The sequence below is a fragment of the Microtus pennsylvanicus genome, chromosome 9 (genome assembly GCF_037038515.1).
Source record: "Microtus pennsylvanicus isolate mMicPen1 chromosome 9, mMicPen1.hap1, whole genome shotgun sequence".
NCBI lineage: Eukaryota > Metazoa > Chordata > Mammalia > Rodentia > Cricetidae > Microtus > Microtus pennsylvanicus.
Window position 1 is genome coordinate 107,296,133 of NC_134587.1, and position 18,797 is coordinate 107,314,929.

The following is an 18,797-nucleotide window of genomic DNA, read 5'->3' on the forward strand; positions in this document are numbered from 1 at the left end:
TGCGAAAGAAACACAGAGAAGAGAGGGAAAGGTGGCTGTGTTTAGAGCACAAGACAAGAAGGGAGAAGCAGCAGGGCTGGAGCAAGGCAGAGCCCTGGAAGATGAGGCGGCCAAGTGGTTAAGAGCAGCATAGCAGCCCAAATACCAGGACTCATAAGCCTAACCGAAGAGATATCCGTAGGCGGGGGCTGATGGCTCCAACAATGGGCATTGACAACTTGAGAGAAGGGTTACACTGCCTGGGCTGATGGCTCACAAGCAGTAAAGGCCACAGTGTTGAGGTTCTCCCAGAAAGGCCAGTTGACAGCTGACCACAGAGCACCTGGAAGGCAGACAAGCTGCGGTGTTTTTAATGTGCATTGCAGGATGGAACCTGGGACCTGTGGTGCTCACTACGAGCTGTACCTCCAGTGGTTTTCCATCTTTCAGAATCACTGGACTTGAATAACACACGTGCACCCCAAGAGCACCATCAGTGGAACACAGAACTGCATGGGACCACATTGGCTTTGGTTAGGTTTGCCCTCTACAATAGAAACACTTCTGTGGAAATGGAACACTTGGACTTCACAGCTTCTAGACAGCTGGATAAATCTGACCACCAGCAACTGGGCCCTGTGCAGATTGCCATCAAAAACAAGGGGTGCCATGCACCGAGGGAGCCAGTGCTATGTGCAGATTCTGCAGCTGCAGCAGAGCCCACGAGGACCAGGTGACGCTTACTCGACCTTTACCATGGCTCCAAAGCTGCCCCTCTCTGCCAGCAAGACGCCTTCACTCAGGGTGGCCAGGTCAGGCAGGCTGGTGCCAGAGACCCCATCGGGCACCTGGTCATACTGTTCCAGGCTCCGGTGAGCTTCTAGATGGCTTTCCTGAAGCTGCGACAACTTGTTTCTCGCCTGCAAGATAAATACCATGGACATCAAGAATAGCTTGGGGTGCAGCCAGCAGGATGCCTTCCCCAGGGGATCACGCTCATGGGAAGGACTGCCCTGCGCATGCTGTATACTACTCAGGATGCACTGATCCGTGAAAACCAAGACACCCTACTGCTCCAGGGCTCTGCAGTCCAACCCCCAGAGGAGTACTTGCTCCCCTAAACATTTGCCAATTCTCAACCAACTACAATTATACAGAATCTGGGATGGCAATCTGTTACCGCTCAGGTTTTCACTATGCGCATGTTTTCCCTCACTCCCAGACAGAGAACTCACGGAGGACAGTGACACATGTGTCATGCAACAGAGACAGCTCAGTGCACCCAACTGGTCCTGGACCCAACCTCTGTTTCTTTATTTTTGTTTTGTTTTGTTTTGAGACAGGATCTCTCTACATAGCTCTGGATGTTCTAAAACTCACTACGTAGACCAGGCTAGCTTCAAAGTCACAGAGACCCACCTGCCTCTGTGTCCCAAGAGCTGGGATTAAAGGCATGCATTACCATGTCCAGCTTTTTGTGATTACAATTGTTGTTTCCTGTCTCCTCTAATTTAAAAACGAGTATTGGGAATGATGGGAAGGCAAACACAGGAACGTCAAAATGATACCTGCTGTGTAGTATCTGCTAATGAAAACAAAAGGAAGGGGAAGAGGAGAAGCCAGCCCCATCAAAATACCTGGTTGATCTCATCCTGCGTGGACTTCAGGGACTTGAGGATGGTCTCCAGCTGGGCACGTCCCGCCTGGATGCTCTGCTCCAGCTGTGTCTCCTCCTGCTGCAGCCGATTCAGCTCTGACTTGGCCCGGTTGAGATCATCCTCTTGAGACTTCAAGTCTGACTCCTGAGACTGGATCTGGGTTTTCAGTGATGAGATCTGAAGTGACAGTCAAGGAACTCACAAGTCAGGGACAGAAAGACATCGAACTTTTCACTGTGTGAAGCTGGGTACACATGGAAACTGCCGAGCCTCAAAATCAGGGTGGGTGCACAGAGTGAAAGGAAAGGACCAAGCCCCACTGAAATCCTCTAACCTACACACACACACACACACACACACACACACACACACACACACACACACACAATATCTCTCACAAAAAAATGAGTATAATAATAAACATTTTTTAAAAGGCAGAATGGGGGGGCTGGAGAGATGGCTCAGCGGTTAAAAGCACTGACTGCTCTTCCAGAGGACCTGGGCTCAATTCCCAGCACCCACATGGCAGCTAACAACTGTCTGTAAATCCAGTTCCAGGGGATTTGACACCTTTATACCAATGCACATAAAATGGAAGCGGCAGAGAGGCACCCGGAGCTGTTTCCTGATGTGGGACAGAGACCACAGCCAGGTGTCCAGGCCATGGTTATGAAAGCCATGCAATTCTGCAACTTGATCTCTAGAGATGGAGGGATCATTCACGGGTCGGGAGATTCCACTCCAGGCATTCGGTCATCTGTTGGCTGTTAGGGACACTCGGAACATCTTCCACACCGTGGGACTCACCATCTGGGTCTCATCCTGGCATTTCTGCCGCACATCACTCAGCATGTCCCGCAACTTGGCCTTTTGCTGGTCCATCTCATCCAGGCGGTCTTGGGCATCCTGCTTCTGTGTCTCAAGTTCCTGTAGACTGCTGGTTTCCCTGTCCAGGTCATTTTGTAACTCCTAGGGAAATGGGAAGGTGTTGATTGACACTGTTAATGGCCCTGAACAAGGAGAGATTAAAAGCATTCTCTGGGCTTGGCTGTGGCTTTGTTGGACTTCTGTAAGATGATGCTCTATCCCTGTGCTGGCTGAGGGTGAGCATGAGGTCCTGGGTTCTTGTCTGGCACCTGAGCACAAGTGAGGCAGGGTTTTTTATGGTCATTGCCTACCAAGTATGAATGAAACCCCAGCTTCCATCACCGATGCCGGCAAGGAAACAAAAACACCTTGCAATCCCAAAGCTGTTTCTAAAGCATGTTCCCTACACTCAGCACAAAACAGGCCCAAGCTGCCAGGCAGTGGTGGCACACACCTGGGAAAGCAGAGGCAGGTGATCCCTGTGAGTTCAAGGATAGCCTGGTGTACAGAGTGAGTTTCAGGACAGCCAGGGCTACACGGAGAAACCCTGTATCAGAAGAAAAAAATACAAGCCAAGGTGCAGCATCCATACCTGTACTTCGCTGGTTTTCTGTCTGATGGCCTCTTCCTTTTCTCGGATGTCTTGTTCCAGTGAGTACTTCTCTCTGCAGGTTTAAAGACAACACAGAAAAAGTGAGTCCATACTCACGGTACGCAGCTGTGACTCTGACCTCGAATGACCCATGACCCTTCATGTGTCCTGTCCCCTCAGGTTTGCCATAAAACTGGTCCTATGTCACTGTGACAGCCTATGTCCTGAGGTCCTCATCAGAGACCAGATAGATCAGTTTCTTAAACTGAGGGAAAGAAGCCGCTCTCTTTTAAACATTACCTAGTCTTAGGTACTCTTTACAGCAACACTCCTGGACTAACCAACAATCCCCCACCCTAGGGCACAGCGGAACCTGCACCCAAGAGGCTCCTCTCCCAGTGTTCACTGCCTGAGAGCACAGTGTCTTCCCCATCTGATGGCCAGAGAAGAAAATGGAGACTCCTAAGTGTGACAGGGACTAGCCAAGCCCTTACTAACTCTGAAGGTTCAGGAGGTAAACAGGGAGGTATAAAAGTGGTCTCCAATATTAGCAACCCCCACCCCCACCCCAGTTGACAGCCAGCAAGAAAATGGAGAACTTGGGCCTAAAGGGGCAAGGACCCAGAGAGAAGCTCAGGCACACACCTTTTCCATGGGCTCCAACACCCCAGACAGTTGGTACAGGCACCTCCATAACACACTTATGTCACCACATTGCTCAATTCCATGACTGTCGTACAGAGAGACACCACCCCTACATTCCACACCCAGGGAAATGCTACTCAGCAGTCTGACACTGAGGGTCCACTCAACAAGAGTAGAGGGACACTGGGGACAAAGGTCTGCACATGAATGCCAACCAGCACCACAACAAACAGTGGACTCTGAGGAGCTGTTGTGGGCATGGGGAGACACAGTAGAATTTTCTGAAAGGCAGGACTGGAAACAAAACTGGGCTCGGGGAGCCATGAGGAGTGACATGGAGAGCAGTAGCAGTCACCCACTGTGGTGAAGGGCAGTGAGGAACTGGCCCACTGTGCAGACCAGGTGCTCCAGATGAGGGTCTCTCTCCTAAGCTGGGCTCATCTCTGCTGTGTCCCTGTGCAACTGTGTAGCCACAACCTGCTGAGGCTACCTGGACAATGTGGGCTCAGAGCAACAAAGACCCAAACAGAAGCAGATCTGAAAAGACTGTGTTCTCCTGTCCCTCAGAGGCTTACTGGGGGCATGGACACAAGGCCACTGCATCACGAGCCACCAGGGAAGAGGGCAGTCACATACCTCTGCAATTGAGCGATCTCCTGGCTAATGTCATCCAGCTCCTTAACACCTGTGAATTCCCCTGACCCGAGAGCACACGAACTATCCTAGGATAAATCGTCAGACACAGAGTCACAGGAAGCCAACAGCCCACATCTCTGGTACAGCAGGGGACCAAAGTGCTGGCCAATGGCCTGAGAACACTCCAGGTGGCCCAGTCACAGGATACCCCACACCCATCCCCAACCTGGGCTTGGGGACTGAGGACTTAGGGGCTCTTGGAGCACCAGCACCACCTTCTGGTGGGTGGCGGGAACAACAGAAGCAAGGGTGTCTGGTTACTCACTGGAACGGGAGTGCCTCTCTCCGAGGGTGGTACCATGTCTGGCGAGAGGACTTGAGGAGGGTCGATGCCTTTACTGACCTTCTGCTGAATGAAATACATAGCTAGCGCGAATTGCTCTTTGCTTAACTTCCCCGTTTGTCTCGTATCAGCCAAGGCCCTGGGAGAGACGTGGGATGCAATTACACACCACACCTGTGCTTGCCACTTACCCTGAGCATGCCCCACTTACCAAGCAAGCCCTGAGCATGGCTTCCACATTTCCCTAGTGCTGATGAGCACCTACTCAAGGCTGGTAACAGGCCGACAGACAGTACAGGAGTGAGGGTCTGGCCTACACAACTGAGGCGCCTGGTCTCAGGAAGGACCCTGCCCCTAGCATACACTTCCAGCTGACTGTAAGGGTCAAGGCTTTCTTGGTTCACCTCATTCACGGTACTGTAGAGACGTGGTTGCCCCATTAGCTCCCGTGCAGAAGGTGCAGGCCTACACTCTGATTCCTGGAGAATGTGGAGATCTACCGGTGTGAGTCAGTGGGGACAAGAGCTGCACTATGGAGGTCTGGAGACATAGTCCCTGCCACAGTGTCTGTACCACCAGGAACTTGCCTCTGGCCTCTCTGTTCCTAGTGTGGAATAAGAGAGAACAGGAATGCCCCAGACTTGAACTGGCAGTGAATGGCCTCATGAGGGGCAAACACTTCCACTACTGGTGACCGATTGCAGTTGCTGTAAAATGCAGTCAACTGCCAAAGGCAGAGCACAAGGTCTTCAAGGGCCCACTCTGGCAGCAGCTACTTGCAGAGCACTGCTGAAAAACAGCAGACATGGGCTGCTCTCTGTAGCTCCTGCATTACTTGAGTGCAGCAGCTCAGCTCTGAAGGAGCCAGCAGCCTGTCTAAAGAGGCAACACCGTGACCGAGGCCCCTTGGCCAGCTCTCTTCCCTGCCTGGCTAGGATTATTCAAGATAGTTCTTTCTGGCCATCATGTAACCAGCTCAGTTTCCCTGCTGCGGTCAGGAAGTCACTCAAGGCCCTGGCTCTAGACAAGCTAACAATGCCCTGGACCAGGCAACCACAGGAACCCCATTCTGAGATGGCAGAGGGAGGATGAAGATGGCTCCTCCACCCAGCACCAAGTGTTACACAGTGGCCACCATCTACACCAGAACAGTTGTGAGAACCCTGAGAGCGAGCCTGTTGGCTCATGACTGTCTGTCCTGTGTTGGCTGATTTTTTTTTAAACTTTACACAACCCAGACACATCTGGGTAGAGGCTTCTTGAGAAAATGTCTCCATCAGATTGGACTATAGGCAGCTCTGTGCGGGAATTTTCTTGATTAATGACTGAAAATAGGGGGCAGCTCACTGTGGGTGGTCCCTTTGCAGGTGGTCCTGAGCTGTATAAGAAGGCTGAGCAAGCCTCGAGGAGCAAGCAAGCCAGTAAGCAGCACTCCTGCATGGCCCCTGCTTCAGCTCCTGCCTCCACATTCCCTTTTGAGTTCCTATCTGATTTCTCTCAGTGATGGACTGTTATCTGAAAATGTAAGCAAAAACAAACCATTCCACATTGCTTTTGGTCATAGTGTTTTATCACAACTATAGAAATTTTAACTAAATCAGTCTCCCATAGGAGGACAGGGTAGGGAGGGTTGCTAGACCCTCATCTACACATCCCAAACACTGTATGTAATTCTGCGCTAATCTCACATAGCCAAGGATCCCAGAATGTGCCAAGGGCCACCGAGTGTAGAAAATTAACTGAAGAGGCCTCCATCAGTGCCGCTGTGGAGGTCATCAGCCTTTCTGGGGTGCCTCACACTCTTGTAAGAAACATCTCACCTATCAACTGCAAGCCCAGTTAAGTCATTGGTGCCCCAATGGACTTCAGTGTTATGAACTTGGGTATATCCTTGGTGCACTATGTGTGTATGTGGGGGGGTGGGTGTTGTTACATCTCCCCAGGAAAGGGTTCCCATAACACTGAGGAACAAACAAGGGTCCTACTCCCTACCTTCCTCCCTGTTGGAAGCAGGTGTTGCCCTTTCAAGTAGGACTTCACTAAACTGTCAAGGCCCTCTCTGGCTTACCCAAGTGGCAGGCAGAATGATTGTTCCAGGTAACTGAAGCAAGGTAAGGCTTGTGGAGAAATTGTCCCACAGAGCTCTCCAGTACGAAGGCTGACCCAACTTCCCTGTTCACTGGCACCTGGGAAACTGGAGTCCTTCTTCCTGTCTGCCCACTTCCCAGCCTCTCAGAGCCACCTTCACCATGGCTTCCACTCTTACCAAATGTGTGCCAGAAGGTTCTGTGTGAGGCCCGAGTGCATGAAGATCTCCTTTACTTCCTGGCCACTCACATAGCCATCAAGGTCCAGGTCTGTCTTCAAGAAGATCTCATCAAAGCGCATCTTATCTGCCACAGGCACCACCCAGGCTACTGGCGGCTGAAACATATTACAACAGTGACTTACCCATGAGCCCTGTTCTAGTCTGAGCTAACATCTAGGCTTTCTTTTCATTTTTTAAAAATAACTTATTTATTTTTAATTGGTGTTTTGCCTGCAGATATGTCTGCATGAGGGCATCAGATTCCCTGGAACAAGAGTTACAGACAGCTGTGAGCTGCCACTGGGTGCTGGAACTTGAACCCAGGTGAGTCTTTTCTCTGAATGTGGAAAGTCTAGGAGCACACACTCTGGGCTCTGTGAAGACACTGCATCACTTCAATGAGGACACCACTGCAGGCCACTGGCACCCTGGGGGTTCTGGAGCCCAGGCTTCACAGGTACCAGGGAACAATTTCACTTACCTTCAAGTGAGCAAGAAAGTTAATTCTGAATCCTTCTAGAAGTTTTTCTAGGTTATTTATTTTATGTGTATTGGTGTTACTGTCTATGCATCACATGCATAAGTACAGACTACTGTGAGCTGCAATGTGGGTGCTGAGAATTAAACCCGGGTCCTCTAGAGAAGCAGTCATCTCTCCAGGCCCATACCTCTAGTCAATTTTTTTAGAGAATTGAATCAAAGTTTTCTCTTTTTTTGCTGTCAAGAAATAATGGTGCAGGACCTCCGAGGAACTAGGCCTGAGCCAGGACCTCTGTGAGTCTGGGAACTCTGAGGGAGTAAGCCTGAGCAAGGTTCTCTACGGGTCTGGGTGCACCTGAGCCTGGGAACTCCAAGGGAGTAGATCAGAGCCAGAGTCCTGTACAGGACCAACCCCAAGCCAGGGACCTCTGCAGGAACAGATCCAGACCAGGGACATCTACAGAAACAAGTCTGAGCTGAAAATCTAGGCTAGAGCAGGCCTGAGACAGCAAACTCCAAGGGAGTGGAGCAGAGTCTGGGAGTGACCAACAGGGTAACTAGAACTGTGGCACTGACTGTACCACGAGGAACAACCATCTGAGCCTTGGATTCACCGGCACCTACATTAATCAACAGAATACAGACAGCAAGAACCACACCTATTAGAGGAAAGATGAGTAGACAAGGTAAGATCACACGCAACGTCACAAAGAGCAACACAACACCAGTAAAACCTAAAGACTCTACAACAGCAAGACTTGAACAACCAAATATAGATGGAGCAGAAGAAAATAACCTAAATAATAACTTCAGGACAATGTTTGAAACTCTTAAAGAAGAAATGAGAAATTCCCTCGAAGAAATGGAGAAAAAGGCAAACAAAAAATTGGAAGACATCAGCAAATCCCTTAAAGAAAACCAAGAAAAAGCAATCAAACATAGGAAAAAAACTATTCAAGACTTGAAAACTAAAATAGAGACAATAAAGAAAACACAAGCTGGGGGAATTATAGAAACATAAATCATGAGAAAAAGATCAGGAACCGCAAACGCAAGCATTATCAGCAGAATACAAGAGATGGAAGAGAGAATCTCAAGCGCTGAAGATATAATAGAGGGAATAGACTCATCAGTCAAAGAAAACATTAAATCTAACAAAAGCTTAACCTAAAATATCCAGGAAATATGGGACACTGTGAAAAGGCCTAAGAATAGTAGGTATAGAAGAAGGAGAAGTTTAACTCAAAAGCACAGAAAATATATTTAACAAAATCATAGAAAAAAACTTTCCCAACCTAAAGAAAAATATAAGAAGCTTACAGAACACCATACAGACTGGATCAAAAAAAAAAAAAGTCTCCTCGCTACATTATAATCAAAGCACTAAACATACAGAATAAATAAAGAATATTAAGAGCTGCAAAGGAAAAAGGCCAAATAACATATAAAGGTAGACCTATCAGAATTATATCTGACTTCTCATTGGAGTCAATGAAAGCCAGAAGGTCGCGGTCAAGTGTTATGCAGACATTAAGAGACCAGAGATGCCAGCCCAGACGACTATACCCAGAAAAACTGTCAATCACCACTGAAGAACAAAACAAGATATCCCGTGACAAAATCAGATTTCACCAATACCTAGCCACAAACCCAGCCCTACACAAAATACTAGAAGAAAAACTCCAACCCAAGGAAGTCGACTATACCAACAAAAACAGACAATTGATGGTCTCACAGCAGTAAATTCCAAAGAAGGGAAAAGCACACAAATAAACATCACCAACCATGAAAACTAAATTAACAGGAGATAGTAATCACTGGTCATTAATATCCCTTAATATAAATGGACTCAGCTCACCTATAAAATGGCATAGGCTAACAGATTGGATAGGAAAAACAGAATCCATACTTCTGCATACGAGAAACACACCGTAACCTCAAAGATAGACATCGTCTCAGATTAAAGGGTTGGGAAAAAATATTCCAATCAAATGGACCTAAGAAACAAGTGGGTGTAGCTATCCTAATATTTAACAAAATAGACTTCAAACTAAAATCAATCAAAAGAGACAAAAAAGGACATTTCATTTTAGTCACAGGAAAAATCCATCAAGAGGAAATCTCAATACTGAACATCTATGCCCCAAATTCAAGGGCACCCTCATATGTAAAAGAAAAGAGAGGGGAGAGGCAGGGAGGGGACCAGAGAAAAATGTAGAGCTCAATAAAAATCAATTAAAAGGAAGGAAGGAAGGAAGGAAGGAAGGAAGGAAGGAGGGAGGGAGGGATGGAGGGAGGGAGGGAGGGAGGGAAGGAAGGAAGGTAGGTAGGTAGGTAGGTAGGTAGATGCGTGCAGGACCGGACAGTGGACACTGACCTGAGTCTGCTTGACACTGTGCTTTGGAGACAGGCTGCCTGTGCTGTTGAGGCTGCTGACGCTGCCATGGGATGGCGTGGAGCGGAGGCTGTCTTTGGGTGGGGGGCTGGCAGGCAGGACAGGCACAGCTCCTGCAAACACTGTCTTCTTCTTCTTGGAGGGTGGGATGAGGGATGGGGGCAGGACGGAGGGCACTGGTTCCTTCTCCAAGGCGCGGTACACCAAATGCATGGCCTGTGGTGCCAACGAGAAGAGAAAGGAACTGAGGGGCAGGGGCCACAGAACTGAAAGAGAGTCTCGTGCAGTCTTGGGAGCCATGGGAAACCCTAGAGGCTCCAAGGAATCTGTTCATCTTTTCTCAGACATCAGCCTCCTCTGCAGCTTCTTGAGCCATATTGAATTTAGGCAAGTGAAGTGAGCACAGACATTCATCCAGACACCACAGAGTTCTGAGGGTTCCTTGTGAGCAAAGACAACCGCCAGACACCACACAGCCAGTTCTGAGTGTTCCTTATGAGCAGAAACAACTGCCCAGACACCACACAGCCAGTTCTGAGGGTTCCTTATGAGCAGAAACAACTGCCCAGACACCACACAGCCAGATCTGAGGGTTCCTTGCCAAGGTTTGAATTACCCGTGGTCTGAAATGTTAGGTAGGAAATTCCAGAAACAAAAGACCACATTCGTAACACTTCCATTACAGTACATTGCCATGACTGTTTTGAGACATGTTTCTCAGGCTGGCCTCATGCTCACTAAATAACTGACCTTGAACACCTGATCTTCCTGCTGTGACCACCTCCAGAGTGCTGAGATTACAGGCATGTGCCACCACACCTGATTTATGTGGCATGGAATGACTCCAGGGCTTTGTGCACGCTAATAAGTACTCTACCCACTGAGCCCCAGTCTTTGCTGCAATTACTTTATTTCAATCGTTATTAATCTATTAGCAATAAAAAAGTTGTAATAGCCAAGAACAAACAGGAAAAGTGAAATACATGTATGTAACAGCCCTGAGTCCATCAGTATGAGGTATGACCACTAAGCTTGATTACCAAATTTCTGAAATCTGGAAGTGCACAGACCCTGAAAGGAGCTTCTACTTCAAAATACTCAGGAGACACGGAGTAGATCCCAGAGGGGACAGAGAGAGGACAGGCAGGGGAGCAGAGAGACGTGTTCTAAATCATGTCTATGTATTTATTTATATGGAGGCAGTCTTGATATGAATCCCAATCCTCCTGCCTCAGCCTTCTGAGTACTAGGATGACAGGTACACACTGACAAAAATCACAGATTTTCGAGATTTATTTTTCTATCTATGAGTGTTTTGCCTGCCTGTGTGTCTGTCCATTAGGTGTGTGCAGAGCTCAGGAGGCCAGAAAAGGGTGTCAGATCTCCTGTAACTGAAGGTACAGATGCTGTGAGTGTCCATGAAGGAGACGGGAATCAAACCCTGGTCCTCTGCTATGCTCTTAAGCCCTGAGACAATTCTCCAGCCCCAATATCACAGATTTTAAAGTCTATTTTAAAATGTAACTGGAAGTCCAGGCGCTGTTCATGTATAATTCTAAAACTAGGGAAATAAGAGGTAGAAGAATCAGGAGTTTAAGACCAGCTTCAAGCCAGGCAGCGGTGGCACAAGCTTTTGAGCCTATCACTTGGGAGGCAGAGGCAGGCGGATATCTGAGTTTGAGGCCAGCTGGGTCTACAGAGTGAGTTTCAGGATAGCCAGGACCACACAGTGAAATCCTGTCTCTCTGTAAAAACACAAAAACAAACAAAAAAAGACCAGCTCCAATTATCTGAGACCCTGCCTCAAAAAAAAATACAAAAACAAACAAACAAACAAAAGACCAGCTCAATCAGAGAGTCTGGTTTGATCACATGCTCATTCAGACCCGGTCCAGCTTGAATCTGGTGAGCTCCCATTAGAACAGGCACACTGCCTCATTGGTGGACCAATCCCTCGTAGGGGATTGGGAGGAGGGAAGGAAGTATAAATATTTGAATGGATATTTAATTAAAATTTTAAAAAAAGACCAGCTCCAATTATTACAAAAATAAAGGCACTGTGTTGGCAATTTATCTCCTTGAAAATGATCCAGGAAAAAGTGTGCGTGTATGAGAGAGACAGAGAGAAGTGGGGGAGGGAGGGATGGGAGGAGGAAGAGGGAGGAAGTGGGGGAGGGAGGAGAAGGAAGAGACAGAAAAGGAGGAAGGATGGTGAACAGGCATTGTAAGACTACACTGGATCAGTGAAGGCAGCTGCGGACTCTGCTGTGCCCCTGAACCTTTTCTAAGTATTAGAAGATGTCACACAGAGACTCCCATACCCACCCCGTGAGTACTTCCTTAGGCCTCAAAAAGGGAGGAGCTTACCACAGCAAACTCATCTCGGTCCAAATGTCCATCCTTGTCGATGTCACTGAGGTCCCAGACCTGCAACGGACAGACAGATACAAGGGGAGGAAGTGCCTATAAAGTCTTACCCAGCACAAGCAACATCTGAGTTAATAGTGAATGAGGCCACAGCAAGCAGAGGCACTTAAGAAGCTGTCTATCTGTCTTTCCACACACCCCCACATACACACACACATATATATGTACACACACACGCACACACAAAGAGAGAGAGGGAGGGAGGGAGGGGGGAAGGGAGGGAGGGAGGGAGGGAAAGAAAGAGAGAAGAAGGAAGAGGAGGAGGAGGAAGAAGAGGAGAAAGAAGAGGAGGAGAAGGAGGAGGAGGAGGAGGAGGAAAAGCATTTAAGAGCTGGTTTGTGACAAGAGACTAAGGCAGGAGGATTGGAAGCTCAAGACCAGCCTAGAGTATACAGGTTATCTGTGGTGGTCTGAATGGAAATGGCCCCCATAGGCTCACATATTTGCATGCTTAGTCCTCAGCTGATGAGCTGTTAAGGATTAGGAGGTGTGGTCTTGTTGGAAGAGTTAGTTGTGTCACTGCAGGATAAATGCCCAAAGCAGGTCAGATCAAGTTTCTCCCTGCATCTCTGCCAGTGGATCAAATGTGTGCTCTCGGCTACTGCTCCAGCACCGTGCCTGCCTGCCTGCCACCATGCTTCCTGCAGTGATGATCACGGACTAACCTGAAACTGTAAGCAAACCTTAACTAAATGCTTCCTTTTAAAAGAGTTGCCACGATCATAGTGTCTCTTCACAGCAATATAGAACAGGGACTAAAACCCTACCTAAAAAGATCAAAACAAGAAATCAAAACAACCCTGCCACCCTGCAGCTCTCTGAAAACCATCCTCTGAGGGAGCTGAGGACCAAAGCTGAGACCTATACCCTTCCTAAAACATGTTCACTGTGCCTACAAAGGCTAGGATAAAAACCACATCCCAGGCAACTCTTTCAACTGAAATTTGAGTCAAACTGGGGTCCTCTGCAGTTTTCTTAAGCCCTAAGACATCTTTCCAGCCCCTGTATCACAGATTTTAAAGTCTAATTTAAAATGTAACTGGAAATGCTGCACACGCCTGTAGTCTAGAACTTGACAGAGGCACATCTAATGAGCATCAGGAAATGATCTCTGAGAGCCACCAAGGACAATGTTTGCTGTTTTTAGGCTCTGCTGGAGGCTAGGGACTTGGGCTCTGACTGAACACCCATGGTCCCTCTGTAGCAAGGCCTCACAGATGACAATAAGCTTGCCTGTCCCACATACACCAGGAAGCAGGCTGGCAGGATGAAATCTTAGGCCACAGCCACATCCCTCTAAAGGAATCGTGCCTATAGTGGGGGGGTCTGGAGCCAAACACACTGCACTAATATGAACAAATCTGAGGTTCATTTTTGATGAGAGGCTCCTGATGCAGGGTCCTGCTACAGACTGGGCTGGCCTCAAACTTTAGATCCTCCTACTTCAGTCTCTTGGGATTATAGGTATGCATGTCCACAGCCACCAAAACTAAGGCAGATAGATAGATAGATAGATAGATAGATAGATAGATAGATGATAGATAGGTAGATAGATAGATAGATAGATAGATGATAGATAGGTAGATAGATGATAGATAGGTAGATGATAGATAGGTAGATAGATGATAGATGATATAGACAGATAGATGATAGACAGACAGACAGATAGATGAAATGCACTATGGAGGTGGATTGGGAATTTAAGGTTATCCCCAGTCAAGATGGGGTAAATGATAAAACCAAAAAAGGAGTATCTAAGACTATTTCTAAACCCGCAACAGAGCTGAAAATGCTTAAACCTCAAAACTGACAGGCAGGAAAAAGCATCTGCTTAAAAACAGAAGACAAAGGCCAATGAAATGGCTCAGCAGGTAAAGGTGCTGCCGCAAAGCCTAACAAGCTCAGTTAGTTTTACTTAGTTTTTAAATGTAGATAGCATGGTGGCACACGCTTTTAATCTAGCACATGGGAGGCAGAGGCAAACAGATTTCTGTGAATTCAAGGCCAATATTGTCTATATAATAAGTTTCAAGTCAACCAGGGAAACACAATGAAATCTAAAAAAAAAAAAAAAAAACCAACGTCACTTGTTCTTCAAAGCTACATGTGGTAGCATGCACTTGTAACCCCAGTACTGGGGAGACATAGACAGAATGAAGCCTGGACTCTTGGCCAGCCAGCTACTTAGTACATTCCAGGCCCAGGGAGAGACCCTGTCTAAAAAACAGTAGCCAGCAGTTGAAGAGTGCACACACGGTTGTCTTCTGAAGTCCTCATGTACATCTACTCCTGTGCAGACAGCTTCTTAAAAAGAAATGGAAAGAAACAAATACCCAAAAGAAAGGGGTTCAGTGCTGGGCAGGCTTGGAGCAGGCTCTGCTCTTATAGGTACATCTAGCCATCTCCCTTCTGCCCCTGCCTCTTGTCATAAGAAGATGGATGCCAGTATCTTCCCAGCAGCAGAAGAGCAGTCCTGATCCTCCAACTACAGAAGAGCCAGACACATAGGACGCACCTGGTGGCACAGTGCACGGTGGGAGGGAAAGGTGACTGTTAGCGGACAGACACACCACAGTACAGGACGGGACGGGACAGCACCCAGGCCTTACCCTGCCCAGCACATCCAGAGGGAGTTTCGAGTTCATAAGGACTGGCTTGACCTTGTCTCCAGAGAGTAGACCATTGACTGGTAGAAGGCTTTCAAAGATGCCATCAAACTTTGCCTTCTCCTCCACCTACCAGGAAAGAAGGAGCTGGAATGAGTACAGAGTACACAGTTTGGATTCAAATCCAGGCTTGTCTATACAGAGCTCAGCTGTTCTAGGGTGAGCAAGCTGGGGATAGAGAATTTATGGCTGGGGGTGGGGTGGGGTGGGGTGGGGTGGAGTGGGGTGGGGGATAGCTCCCTGGCACTGTGGCCTGGGGGCCATGGTGAGCACAAGAGAAGCTGGTCCATATCTTGCTCTGCCTCATGGCAAAAGGGACCTAGCCAAGTAGGGCGATGCTTTTGCAGGCTCAAGGAACCTTATTAGATGTCTAGTTTGGTAGCAAACATGGTCCAAATCAACCTCTAGTGGGGCCAATGGCTCATACTTCTCATTCCAACACTCAAGATGGAGCTAGGAAGATGAAGGGCTTCAGGCTAGCCTGTGCTACATGGGGAGACCCTGTCTTCAATTTAAAGAGCAGAAGTCTTCCTTCTCAAAGTTCAAACATAAGCTGTGATGGGGCTCAGCACAGTGAAGCCTTAAATTCTAATCTCATCACTAAGGAAGAAGTTTTAAAAAGTGTGCTGTGAGCCGGGCGGTGGTGGCGCATGTCTTTAATCCCAGCACTCGGGAGGCAGAGGCAGGCGGATCTTTGTGAGTTCGAGACCAGCCTGGTCTACAGAGCTAGTTCCAGGACAGGCTCCAAAGCCACAGAGAAACACTGTCTCGAAAAAAAAAAAAGTGTGCTGTGGTTCAGTGCAGCATACACAAAAATCCCTGGGCTCCATCCCCAGCACAGCATAAACCACAGGGCCCATCTGCAATCCCAGGACTGAGGAGGTGGAGGTGGGGGCCCAAGGTCATTCTTTGCTATATAGAGATTTGAAGTCAGACTGGGCTACTGGAGATCCTGTGTCAGAGAAACAAACTAAACAGGGCAAAGCCCTTCCTGAGAATCTCTAGGTCTGTCCAAGCATAGACAGAGGAGGGTATCAGAGGCCAGTCACCCAGCCAGCCGTGGAGGGGAAGAGTGAAAGTAAGATACACACAAGTAAGTAAGAAAAGGAAAAGCCCAGAAGCAATAGGTAGTTGGGATAATTCAAATTAAGAAAAGCTAAGGCCAGGCGTTTATAATTAAGGATAAGCCTCCACGTGATTTGACAGCTGAGTGGCAGGTCCCACAAAAAAAGCCAAAAGAGTAAAAAACCAACATTTTAGTGTTCCAACATGGGGCTAGAGTAAAAGAAAACCCAACAACAGGTCACTCTCTCGCTTTTTCCTTTTTGTCTTTTAAGACAGGATTTTTCTGTGTAGTCCTGACTGTCCTGGAACTCGCTCTGTAGACCAAGCTGGCCTTGAATTTACAGAATGTACAGAAACCTGCTGGGATTAAAGGTGTGTGCCACCACTGCCTGGCCCAGCTTTCTGATTTTTTTTTTTTACTTGCCCTGAGATAGTCATAGGTTCCTTCCTCTTCTCTTAGCAAGGCAAAAGTGATTCAAACTATTGCTTAGGGAGTTCCAGGACAGGCTCCAAAGCTACAGAGAAACCCTGTTTCGAAAAAAAAAAAAAAAAAAAAAAAAAAAACTATTGCTTAATGAAAGAGCAGGACAAGTCCAGAGGAGGGGCAAGAAGCGCATCTGTGTTCCTGCCTCTGCCTCTGCCTCCTGAGTGCTAGGACTAAAGGTGTGCACCTCCGCAGCCTGACTATTGGTAGTAGTCACTCTCATTCAGATCTAACACAATAAAAGGAGCAAGCTGAGCAAGGAAAATCACAAGAGGTCCAGTTCAAGGAGAAAAAGGGCATTAGAAAGTGTAATGGAGTTAGTACAGTGCTCAGTGAAATAAAGGGAGTGGTGACTTCAAGCAAGACTCCAAGCAGCTAAACTTCCAACTTGTGAAAAGAAATTAAAGATAAGTTTAGGACCAGGCATGGTGGCACACATCTTTAATCCTAGCACTGAGAAGCAGAGACAGGTGGATCTCTGAGTTTGAGGCCAGCATGGTCTACAGAGTGAGTTCCAGGACAGCCAGGACTACACAGAGAAACCCTGTAAAGAGAGACAGACAAAGAGAGGTTGTCATGAGTCTCAGAAGAGACTTTGGACTTTCAAACAGTGTGAAGACTGTGACAGACTGGGGACTTTTGAAATTGGATTGAATGTATTATAGCTACAAAGCCTATGGGGGCCAGGATGTAGGAATGTGGTGGTTTAAATGAGAATGGACCCCCCCCAAAGGCTTATAGATTTGAATGCTTGGTCACCAAGAAGTGGTACTATTAGGAGTTGTGGCCTTGTTGAGGTAGGTGTGGCCTTGTTGGAGGAAGTATCACTGTGGGTGGGCTTTGAGGTTTCAAAAGCCCAAGTCAGGTCCAGTGGCTCTCCCTCCCCTGTTGCCTGTGGATACAGATACAGATAGAACTCTCAGCTCCTCCCCAGCACCATGTCTGTCTACATGCCACCAGGTTTCCTGTCACGCTGATAGACTAAACCTCTGAAACTATAAGCAATCCCCACTGAAATGCTCTCCTTTCTAAGAGCTGTGGTGGCCACGTGTCTCCTCACTGAAATAGACACTAAGACAGCCACCATGCCTGTTTGTCCTTCCAAGGGGCAGGACCACATTGTCCTTCTACATGGAAAAGGAACACCTTAAGAGCTGGGTGAGGTTTTTTGCAAAGCAGTAGGCATCTCAGAGAGGGAAGATGGGTCATGGCAGAGCTGGACGGCTGAATAGCAGTGTGTCTCTTCTCTATCTTGAAGAACCAATACAAGCAACACAGCCCCAGATGCAGCCTGAGAGCATAGAAATTAACTGCAACCTCAGATCCTCAGCTCCTTTGCTCCTACACAGCTGCCAGCTACACTGAAAGAATATGAAACTTGATTTTTCAAGCCGAGAGTGCCTGCCCTCCCCATCCTAGGGAGGCAGAGGCAGAGGATCAGAATACGGGAGCTGCTTTAGCTACAGGTTGAGCTTGATGTTAGACTGGATGACATGAGACCCTTTCTCAATAAGCAAAAAAACAAAATAAACAAGGGCTGGAGAGATGACTCAGAGGTTAAGAGTAGCCAAGTGCAGTTTCCAATGCCCAAGTTAGGTGGCTCACAACAGCTGGTAATTCCAGCTCCAGGCTGCCCCCCACTCCCCCAACCCTGTTGTCTTTGGTCTTCAAGGGCAACATACCCACCACAGACATACAAACAATTAAAAATAAAATCTTAAAAACAAAATCCAAGCACAGATATGATCCTCTGATTCTATGAAGACATAGAGATGGCAAAGGTGCTTCCGAGTGTTCCAAACAATACATCCGGCACACATCAACTACGGCACTTACCCGCACAGCCCAGTGGGTCTCTGTAGACGGTTGTGTGGCCATCAGTGGGCTGCTAGTGTCATGCTGAGGAAAAAAAGGACAGGATCACATATGCAAACACAACCAAAAGGATCTCATTCCAAAGTGGGAAGGTCACAAACAGGGAATGACTTATGACCCCGCAGCTCCCCTCCCAGGTGTAAACCCACAGGTGCACACGCAAATCCATTCATGGCTGTGCTGCTCCCAACAGCCAAAGGTAGAGGCAACATCACAGAGCTCAGCCACAGTCACAACAGTACAGTGTTCTGATCTGGGCAGACTGAGTGAAAGATGTACACACAAGGCCATACTCTGTGTGACTCCACTGAGAGCAGCATCAGAAAAGACAGCCTACACAGAAAGAAGATGGGTGGCTACCAAGGACGGGGAGATGG

General features: G+C 47.8%; 1 protein-coding gene across 9 annotated transcripts in view; it reads right to left on the reverse strand.

The window, feature by feature from the left end:
- The window catches only part of Eps15l1 (epidermal growth factor receptor pathway substrate 15 like 1), an 82,126-nt gene that overhangs the window by 38,111 nt on the left and 25,218 nt on the right, over positions 1 to 18,797 (reverse strand). For all 9 annotated transcript variants that reach the window (XR_012911877.1, XM_075986972.1, XM_075986971.1 and 6 more), the window contains exons 6-16: positions 18,382 to 18,444; positions 14,940 to 15,065; positions 12,271 to 12,330; positions 9,886 to 10,119; positions 6,987 to 7,144; positions 4,703 to 4,859; positions 4,378 to 4,463; positions 3,097 to 3,169; positions 2,445 to 2,606; positions 1,617 to 1,814; positions 735 to 899 (exon numbers count right to left, since the gene is read on the reverse strand). Coding sequence is in view for 8 of the 9 variants with exons in the window: in XM_075986972.1 (XP_075843087.1) it covers positions 735 to 899; positions 1,617 to 1,814; positions 2,445 to 2,606; positions 3,097 to 3,169; positions 4,378 to 4,463; positions 4,703 to 4,859; positions 6,987 to 7,144; positions 9,886 to 10,119; positions 12,271 to 12,330; positions 14,940 to 15,065; positions 18,382 to 18,444 (1,482 nt within the window). In the remaining variant the exon portion in view is untranslated. The remainder of the gene's footprint in view (positions 1 to 734; positions 900 to 1,616; positions 1,815 to 2,444; positions 2,607 to 3,096; positions 3,170 to 4,377; positions 4,464 to 4,702; positions 4,860 to 6,986; positions 7,145 to 9,885; positions 10,120 to 12,270; positions 12,331 to 14,939; positions 15,066 to 18,381; positions 18,445 to 18,797) is intronic.